The sequence below is a fragment of the Sinocyclocheilus grahami genome, unplaced genomic scaffold, assembly GCF_001515645.1.
Source record: "Sinocyclocheilus grahami isolate Dianchi unplaced genomic scaffold, SAMN03320097.WGS_v1.1 scaffold150.1, whole genome shotgun sequence".
NCBI classification, from domain to species: domain Eukaryota; kingdom Metazoa; phylum Chordata; class Actinopteri; order Cypriniformes; family Cyprinidae; genus Sinocyclocheilus; species Sinocyclocheilus grahami.
Window position 1 is genome coordinate 2,499,424 of NW_015505329.1, and position 10,204 is coordinate 2,509,627.

Below are 10,204 nucleotides of genomic sequence, written 5' to 3' on the forward strand. Positions count from 1 at the left end.
TGTACACCAATCAAAAATGGTGTTCAAGACATCAGCACAGCACATGTAATGATAAAAGCATCAGATAAGCTCCTGATTCATTTGCTGGAGATGTCCTAGAGAGCAGCTCCCTGACTGCCTGTGCAGGCTTAAATACTGCGGTTAGGGTATATCATTTCTTCTGGAATGGTGCAGTAGGGCAGATTTAGGTTCTCTATGTATATGACTGTAATCGGTACTGTTAAAAAAAATAACAATAAATATTCCTGGACTACAAAAGTAAATCATTTTACAAATTTTTTTTGCAGTGATTAGGATGATTCTTCAAGCACACACCCTAAAAAGTGACATTACTTTGCTTATAACCTCTGCTTTGGTTACTTGACTTGAAGCCTTTCTAGAGACTTTAGCCACACTTACATGATAATCCAGAGAGGCATAATTATTTTTTCAAACTGCCAAATATAAAATCAAAATGACTTAATATATGACTTTATATAAAATTTGAGACATTACTGTACATTCTCGTAGAAAGGCCCTATCAATATTTAAAAAAATGTACAATACATATAGTATATAATGCACCAGTATATATATATATATATATATATATATATATACACAATGATTGTCATTGTCATGATGCAATTTACATATTTATACATTGTAAAAAGTATTTATATTATAGATTAATAATATCATATAACGATCTACAGAAATGTACAAATCTCACAAAATATCTCGTCTCTTTCTTTTCACACACACACACACACACACGCGCGCGTGTATACATATGTATGTATATACAACATACATATATTGCAAAACATTTATACATTTTATAATGTATAATATTATAATATAATTTTTATATTATAATCATGATTTATATACATACATATCATGTAGAAAGATTTATATATGATATATAAATATGTATTTTATATATAAATATAGAAACTACATATTTTGTAACTATTATTATAATATTTTTTATATTCCTAAATTTTTCATGTTTTTTTTTATTTAAAGTTCCAATATATGGTTCAAATGGTTTTTAAAATGTTTCTAAACATGACTTTTGCTCCTACCTTATCAAGGTAACATTCTAATTCAGAAATAAAGTAGCAATGATGTATTTCTTTGTATAGGGTGAACCAAACATATGAGACAGTAATGCCTTGCACCCTTCAAAGTGTTCACATAAAGTGCTCTGCCCTTCAGAGTGATGCTCATAGTGTCACATTACTGGTGACTGTTAGGTAAAGGACATTAGCTTTAATGCCTATAGTCAATGAAAGAACATTTAAAGGACACTGATTTGTAGGTGTACTCATGTTAACCTCCATCTTAAACAACTTTGAAGCTGTGTGTAATTCATCAACACGCAGGTTATGTTTTGGGCTAAACAGTGGTCATGATGACGTGATGATGCACACACCCAAAATGCATCGATCTGATATGCTGTGCTGTGTTTATGTGTATACAGTGAAGAGGAGTTTTCTTTAAAGGTTATAGAAAAGACAGAAAGGTCGTGAGATTAGCCTACCTGAGGAGCTTCATCCAACATCTACTGCTCAGAGAGCCATCAGTCCCTCTGCTAAGGTAAGATCAGGGTCTTTTTATATATACTGGATTGTACCAAATGTGACATGGGAATGATGCAATGAAGAACTACTTCCTTTAATAGTATTTACTTATCTTGCATGCCAGTGTGGATCTTTAGAAAATCTTCATTAATGTTTGATTCATTGCCATTTGTGATTTAATACATAATCCGAGCTCTGAGTTATTCATTTAAGTACAAATGAACAGTGATTAGATAAAGATTCTGTCTTAGAATCAGGTCGATAGATGAAGGTGATCCCACACCTGCCATACGTGGACCTTTCGAGAACTGTTTTACATGAAAGTCCTGTAAATATTCCCTAGAAAGTCTAACTTCAGAGGAAGCCTCGTTTAAAAGGATGGTTCATGCACAAATGAAAAATCTGTCATCGTTTACTCACCATCTCACCATCGTTGCTCCAAACCTATATGGGTTTTTTCTTCTGTTGAACACAAAAGAAGATATTTTTAAGAATGCTGATAACCAAACAGTTGCTGGTAGCCATTGACGTCTAGAGTATAGAACAAAAAAAAAATCTATGGAAGTCAATGGCTACCAGCAACTGTTGGGTTATCAACAATCTTCGAAATATGTTCTGTGTTCAACAGAAGAAAGAAACTCATACAGGTTTGGAACAACTTGAGTGTGAGAATGGTGTCAGAATTTTCATTCTTGTGTGAACTCTCTTTAAATCTCTTCAATCTATTCAGTCAGATAAAAGACACATTAATAGAACAAAAATGGCATCCAGACTTCAGGGCCCATGTGTGATCAGTGAGCTACAGATCCAAAGCGTTTCGAGATGATTCTATAACCAGAGGAGGTGGGAGGGCAAACTTTCCAAAACACCTCCAGGCATTCAAGGGTACACCAGCAGTGTCCTGGAACGTGCTGCGTCCCGACTGTGTCGACCCATCATTTTTATGTTTACTTTCAAAACACGAGTGCTGCTTTCTCTCAGCTGCACTTACAGCTGGAGTTTCTAAACAAACATTCCGCGTCTCACTGTTGACCTGTACATGAGAACAGAACATATTCCATCTAATTATACGTGCTGCAAGTAGCCGACACTGGCAATATGTTTATGTATACTGAAAAAGTATTTCAAAATAAATCTGTTTTATATGTTTAGTGAGTTTAAGAGAACTGAATCAGTCGGATTCAATAATTGTTGTGTGATCGGAATCAACTGACTCATTTAGGGTATTTTTTGTCATTTTGGAACCCCAATCATTTATTGTTATTATATTGGGTTTAAGACTATATTAGGGTGAATAAATGACAACATTTTAATTTTTTTGAGTGAATTATTACTGTAAGACAAAAAATATATAATGGCTCATTTAGTGTGTGTGTGTGTGTGTGTGTGTCCTTGATCAGGAGGGGTAAAAATGAGCCAGCTCACAGAACTAGTTCTCCTTACAGGTAAGTCATGACTATTTATGTACACAGTAAAGGTCACAGACTGATCTGTGCCCTTGGGACTGAAGGTCAAGTATTCAAAAAATACTTTCTGTCCACATTTACAGTATAGGACTTACTGACTTTAACTGTTTTTTTGTTTGTTTGTTTTTTTTTAGAAAATTATGGTTATAAAAACTAGTATCTTTTCTAAATTCAAAATTAAGTTCTCATTACAGTATATATACACAGTAGTTTATGACATACATACAGTAAATCATGAATTTGAACTTAAATTGCTTATTTATTTTACAGAACAAAATGTATATTTTTATTTTAAATCTTAAAAAGGAGTGCAATATTTTGAGAGTATTACCTTTCCCCCAAATGTCTTATACTTTATTTGTTTGTTAATGCCAGTAATTATTTTTTTCTTTGTGTATGTGTATGATTTTTCATAAATCTTTATTTTCATTTACAGTCTTCTTGGCACTCCTCAGTCGAGCTGAAGCGAGTAAGACAGAAAAGTTTGTTTGTTTCTAATATCACTATTCAGTGTTTAATCCTGTCTCATGCATTGACAACATTAAGATTTTTGGCAGCATTTTTGTCTGTTTTCAATGGCAGTCTAAGTTTTCTCCTCTTCTTTGCCTTTGCAGATCCTTTTGTTTACAGTAAGTACACTGAGGCAGATGCTCATGATATCCTTATAAATATACCTTATAATATATATAAAATGTATAAATATGAATATAAATGTATACATATGATAAAAATGAATGTATACAAATATATACAATTTTTAATCCTTTTTAAGCTAGATTAAAATGCTTCTGTTTTTAGACTATGAGGCGCTGAGGATCGGGGGGTTGGTTTTCACAGCCCTGCTTATAGCTGGAGGGGTTGGAGTTCTGTGTTGTTAGTAGCTCTGAATTTTTACACATGCATTTTCTACCTAAAGAAAACCTTATGTTTGACATTTTAGGCAAAAAGAGTAACAGATTGTTCTCTTCACAGGGGGGCAGTGCAAACCAAAAAGAAAGTAGGTCACCTGATCTCACTGTCATATTCACACTTTTACATCTAAATGAAATTATGTACATTTTGAAATCAAAACATATTATTTATGATAATAAGAGACACGAAAATGGTATAATTTAAAAAGTACCTCATCTCTTTGACATAGGGATGATGAAGACGCAAGCAAAATCTAAGGATCAGTGACTTCGTCTGCTGAAACTTTCTAATGGATTTGTAATTGAGTAGAAGACTGTTTTATTCTGTATATTTACTGATGGCTAACTAGCTCCACTTCTCATCTGTACTTTATTTTATTGTAGGGTTTCCATTGTTTCAACCCTTAATTTATACATTAATCACAGTCCCTGCCCAAAAACTGAGCTTTTGAATTTGTAAAATTATTCTATAAATTTGAGCAATCTCTCAAAGTGGCGCATTAATAAAGATTCTCAGTTATTGGCCTGCAAAATTGCATTTGTTGTCATGTTTTATGTCTGAATTTGGCTGGCCTTGTGCAAGATGAAAGCCAAATGTCTTTTTTGTAGTAGGAATCAAAGTAGAATCAAATGCTGAAATGTATTATTAAAACAAAGAGGGAATATTTTAAATAAATAGATAAATAAATAGATAGATAAATACATATATATATAAATAAATAAATAAAGTGGTTAATTTTTATATTTATTTGACCTGTTTCTCAATGTTGTATACATTGAAATCCATAATGTCCACATGATAATGTCCAGGCATAAAATTACCAGTAACTTTTCCGTTAAGTTTATGCACATTTCCTCCAACCCTAAAACAAAACACAATACAATGTGTAATTTAAAGTAAACACAATCAAAAATCGCCTGTGAAAAATACATTCTGAAAATTCCCTTATATTAAAGGGGTCATATGATGTTGCTAAAAAAAACATTATTATACATTTGTGTATTTGGTGTAATGAAATGTGTTTATGAGGTTTAAGGTTAAAAAAACACATTATTTTCCACATAGTGTACATTATTGTTTCTCCTCTGTGCCCCGCCTTTCTGAAACGCGTCGATTTTTACAAAGCTCATTGGTCTGAAAAGCAAGGTGTGCTCTGATTGGCCAGCTATCCAGTGCGTTGTGATTGGCCGAATACCTCAAGCGTGTGACGGAAATGTTATGCCCCTTACCATATTGTGATGTCGTGTCCCGGCCAGAGCGACGAGACAAAAACATTAAAACCCATCAAACTTGCGTTTGAATCATCAGTGGCAAATTCTTTATATATAAAAAAACGTACTTACAGTCTGTGAGTCAGAACAGCCGGCATTGTAGTCTACTCTACCAGGATCAGGAAACAGTCCTCCATAAAATGTGCTGCACACACCTGAATATTTGGGTTGAAGTGTTCTGGAACAGTGTTGTAAATACAATTTAACCACTGATTCGTGTGGTCTTTTGGAAGGCCAAACAAAGTAGTCTCGCTTTCACAACGAAACACAGCGTCACACACGGCGGGCTAGAGTGAGTGGCGGCCAGCAGATTTGACGAAGGAGCATCCGGCGGGCTTGCAGCAACCACATGTGATGACCCCGGGCTGGACTCCGCTTCGTCCACGGTGAAAGCCGATCCGGCGATCCACAGCGCGAAGTTGATGTATTCCCTCAGCGACCAGCACGGATCAGCTCCAGGCATAACGAAGCGGATATCATCCTCTTTTGGAAGGCCAAACAAAGTAGTTTCGCTTTCACAACGGAACACACGGCAACAACAATACTACAGCGAGAATCAAAGTTATGCCTTCTTTCTTTGCGTGAACATTTGGGCGGCGTTATGCAAATCTTCCCACATCGTGACGTAGATATGTGGGGGCGTGTTAGAACGAGCCGTTTTAGGTAGGCGTGGTTGACTCTTAACTTTTATAAAGAACATCTCTTTGAATTTGAGACTTTAGTCTTTGCAACTTTACAGATCTTCTTTATGCACCAAGAGCTTGTAACACTTCAAAGAGAAAGGAAAAATTTTAAATCGCATCATATGACCCCTTTAACACATTTATTTCAGACTTCTTAGAGAGTTCTATTCCTCTACTTTTGTTAGATCATCGTGTTCACTCACCAGCAGAATAAATTCAGCCCAAGCGTGCATGGCAAACTAAAAACTGTCAGAGTTGCTCTCCCAGAGAAAAGATCCTTCATTCAAAGCTCAACCCACTCAGGACTGAGCCAACCTGTTGAGCGGATGGTGGGTGTTGGTTTCAGTCTGTCTAGATCAGATCTTTACGGGTAGTTCCTTCACAACCACGTTTCAAACGTCAACATTTCACTTTCTTTATCTTTGAAAAGGGTGAGTAATCAGTTTTGATTCCATTTTAATGTTTATACAGTGAAACATATGTTACGGCTGATGGATAGTCAAGTTCATATATTCAAATATGATAATATGATATGATATAAGGTGTTTTGTGTTCATACTTTACGTGGTGTTTAATCTTTGTATCCTTTGAATCCTTTCAATTCCATGGAACATTTCAATTGCACAAAAAGTTCTTTACAGTGGAAAAAGGTTCTTCCAATTATTACAATTTTCTTTATCCTAAAAAATTTTTCTTTAATGAACTGTTCACTGAAAGGTTCTTTGAGGAACCCATAATGTGTTTCTTCTCTTGCATCACTGCAAAAACCCATTCTTGGAAGCTTCCTTTTTAAGAGTTTAAATCTTGGAGGCTTAATCATGAACTCGCTGTGTATAAAATGTGAATGAAATCCAGTCCTTCAATGAAATAAACACATCTAACATGGTGTTTAACGTTTGAGATGCACCATGACAGCCAGACGTTTGTCTCAAAGCGTGTTTTCATTGGAAACCTCTTAGCTTTCATAATCAGACTCCAGCACACTAGTTTTCCATGACAAAAAGAGGAAAACTGAAGTGTGAAAGAAAATTTATTTGTAATGGGTAAAGTTTTAAGGCTTATTGCATGATCTGCTCATGGAAACAGATGTTTGTTAGCTGAAGGGAGCACAAAGACAGCACTTCTTAAACTACTGGAAAGGGCGGGATTGTGGTTTTTGGAATGATGATTCATTTCAACAGGATGTCTTGTTCCTTCCTGCGTCACTCTGCGCACATGGGCAAGAAACAGCTTAAAAGTAAACTTCAGTGCTAATCTAGTTATATACTAAAGAGTTTTCTGGATAGGTGAATCTGTAAATACATTGCTGAACTAGATGGTTTTACTCCATTTTAAAGAGCCTGTGTTACTGAAGGGCATCTGTCAGTGTGTTTGTGCTGGAGTTTATAATCATACAATACTTCAAAGTTCACAGCCTGTTCTCAAGGGTGGAATTTTGTTCCTAATATAGCTGCAGTCTGGATTCCTGTGTACATGGCTTGCATCCTTTGTGTACCATGTGATTGTGTCAAGTTGTTTTATATGGAGTTGGGGTGTATGGAAAAAAGTACACTACACTGACACTACACTATACATATACACACACACACACACACATGTATATACATATATATATTAGTGTTGTCAATCAATTAAAAAAAATTAATTAATCACATTTTTCTGTAATTAATCATGATTAATCACATTGTCATAATTCCACATTGAATCTCCAAACAAATAGACACAACATAAAGGTATATTTTAAATAGATGTTTAAAGGCATCTTTTTACTAAGTAGCCTATTTTTAATGAGGACCAGTATAATTGATACCAATAGCCTGATGTCTCTATTAAAAGCATTTTTGCCTCAAATATAGCCATTAATTATAGCCATTCAACGTTACAGTATAATTGAAAACCATAATTTGTAACATTAAATAGGCTTTGAAAAGTATAACAACTTTTAATTTGAGTGAACCTAAAACAATCTTCACATAAACTATAAATTGAAAAAACGGATGCTGCGTTAATTGTATTTAAAAAAAAAAAAATGTACAGCCCAAAGGTGTTTTTTTTTCTCCAGCAGAACCATTTTTGATTCCCTTAAGAACCTTTCAGTGAACAGCTCTTAAAAGAATAATTTTTTTCTCCTATAGTGTAAAGAACATTCTAAATCTAAAAACCTTTTTATCCACTATAAAGAACGTTTTGTAGAATGGAAAGGTTCCATGGTGTTAAAGGTTCTTCATGGAACCGCTGATGCTAACAAAGAAACTTTTACTGACCTAAAATGTAAAATAATGGACGAGTCCACTTGAAACCCACCTGAGATGTGTTTCCCGTGCGTCCTCCCTGTGAAGCGATGAGTCCAGCGAGCTGCTGAGAGCGTTTCTCTGTCTCACGGTACACACGCCAGTACAACGCCACCATCACGCTCACCGGCAGGTAAAATGCAGCGATGGCCGTCCCGAATGTGATCACAGGCTGAGACAGGAACTGCACTGAACACTCTCCTTCTGGAACAGTCCGTTCACCCACTATATACTGCCAGAACAAAATAGCTGGAGCCCAAAGCACAAACGAGATGATCCATGCTAGAGTAATCAGCACCGCCGCTCTTCTGGGCGTTCTAGTGGCCCGATAGGTCAGAGGTCGCATGACAGAGAGGTAGCGGTCGACACTGATGGCCAGCAGGTTCATAACAGAGGCGTTGCTTGCCACATAATCCAAAGCCAGCCACACATCACAGGCGAGGTTTCCTAAAGTCCACTGGCCGATCAGGATGTAGGTAGTGTAGAGGTTCATCGAGACGGCGCCTAAAATGAAGTCGGCCACGGCCAAGCTCAGGAGGAAGTAGTTGCTCACTGTCCTCAGGAGCGGGTTGACCCGAAAAGAGATCATGACCAGGACATTGCCTATGATGGTGATGATGGAGAGTGGGACGGTTATGAAAGTGATCATGGCCATCCTCCAGGTGACGGGACCAGAGACCGCCACATCTGTCCCGTTGCTTAAACTGGAGAGATTCAGTGTGAATGAGGTGGCGTTCATCATGAACTGAAGATGGCAGGACAGATGAGATTATCTCTGTCCTTTAAAGATCCAGTGCATGCTTCAATTCGCATATTTTAGGGGAGTCCTGATTCCTGATCGGGGAGACATCATGCTGTAGGTTGTAAGAATATAGTGCATGTTTAATTCATACAAACTCTCAAAAAAAAAAGTTTTTAAAGTTTACACACAGAGGAAAAATAAGAAATAGTCATATTTGTTTTTTTAACAATACTTGTTAAATAATAAATATTATAAAATTTTTGGAAGTTGCACCACATGACATTTTACAACCTAAACTAACCTTTCTTTGTCACACAAAGTTTGATTTCAATGCGGAAAACATGGACAGAATCGCGGGAATCCAGTCATAAAAATGTAATTTACTGTATAACGCGTAATGATTTTGTCAAAATTTGGATGAATAAATCAAAAGTAGGTCAGTACACTTAAATCAAATGGAGATATGGACTGTGAATATTAAACTGTAAAAGAACTATTTAAATATGAATCCAGCATGTTCTGTGTGTCTCTGTGTGAGCGGTTTTGTTTACTACACACATAACACTTAAAAGCCTCTGCCACTCACTAAATGAGGACATGAACACATGAACAACATCTCCAGAGCTGCTCTGAGTCACTTCATGAGCATTTGAGCGTTTCATTTGAGAAAAACTATCACCATTTCACATACACACAGAAACTAAAGGTCTTCAAGGCAACCCGTCAAAATAAAAGCTTGGTTTAGCTTGAAGAAATTGTGACGAAAATTGTGACAGTAGAATGTACATAATGTAATAATAAAAAATAAAAAAAGAATAATAATGATAATAATAATAATACAATTATTATAAAAATGTTTTAAATGAATAATCATAATTTTTCTTCCATGTTTTACTTTTTACAGTAGGTTTGATTACCCTAAAAATTAAAATACAGAACACATCATTTCTGGAAAAAATAAAAAAAAATAAAAAAATATTTCACAGGGCCCTATTATTGTAAACAAATCAATCAATTAAGTTGTTTTTATGAATTCAACTAATTAGACATTGGTTTTGATTACAAATATTTAATTAATCCCTTAAAATGGAATCTAGAAAAATTTAAATGGAAAACACAGAATTTGTAAATAATAAAATGGAATTTGAGAAAAAATAAAACAGATTTCATAGGGCCCTAAACATGTCATTTTTGTTAAACTTTTAATACATTGCTGTTACATTGTATAAGTTTCATGATTTAAATGAATTACACATGCTTTTGAATTAATA

The 10,204-nt window shown here is 35.2% G+C and overlaps 3 protein-coding genes across 3 annotated transcripts in view; 2 read left to right on the plus strand and 1 right to left on the minus strand.

Annotated features, from left to right (window-relative positions):
* The first annotated feature begins 1,526 nt into the window (after window positions 1–1,526).
* On the plus strand, window positions 1,527–4,496 carry fxyd11 (FXYD domain containing ion transport regulator 11). The gene is made up of 7 exons (XM_016281551.1): window positions 1,527–1,584; window positions 2,969–3,013; window positions 3,471–3,503; window positions 3,649–3,663; window positions 3,833–3,907; window positions 4,007–4,031; window positions 4,176–4,496. Exons 2-7 carry the CDS (start codon window positions 2,980–2,982, stop codon window positions 4,201–4,203), a joined length of 210 nt encoding a protein of 69 aa, XP_016137037.1. The 5' UTR covers window positions 1,527–1,584; window positions 2,969–2,979; the 3' UTR covers window positions 4,204–4,496.
* Window positions 4,497–6,201: 1,705 nt separating this feature from the next.
* The window catches only part of fxyd3 (FXYD domain containing ion transport regulator 3), a 14,391-nt gene continuing 10,388 nt past the window's right edge, over window positions 6,202–10,204 (plus strand). The window contains exon 1 of the mRNA XM_016281552.1: window positions 6,202–6,331. The gene's annotated coding sequence lies outside the window, so the exon portion shown is untranslated. The remainder of the gene's footprint in view (window positions 6,332–10,204) is intronic.
* Window positions 7,075–8,930, minus strand: LOC107592180 (muscarinic acetylcholine receptor M3-like). The gene is made up of 2 exons (XM_016281583.1): window positions 8,205–8,930; window positions 7,075–7,107 (listed from the first exon to the last, which is right to left on the minus strand). Exons 1-2 carry the CDS (start codon window positions 8,928–8,930, stop codon window positions 7,075–7,077), a joined length of 759 nt encoding a protein of 252 aa, XP_016137069.1.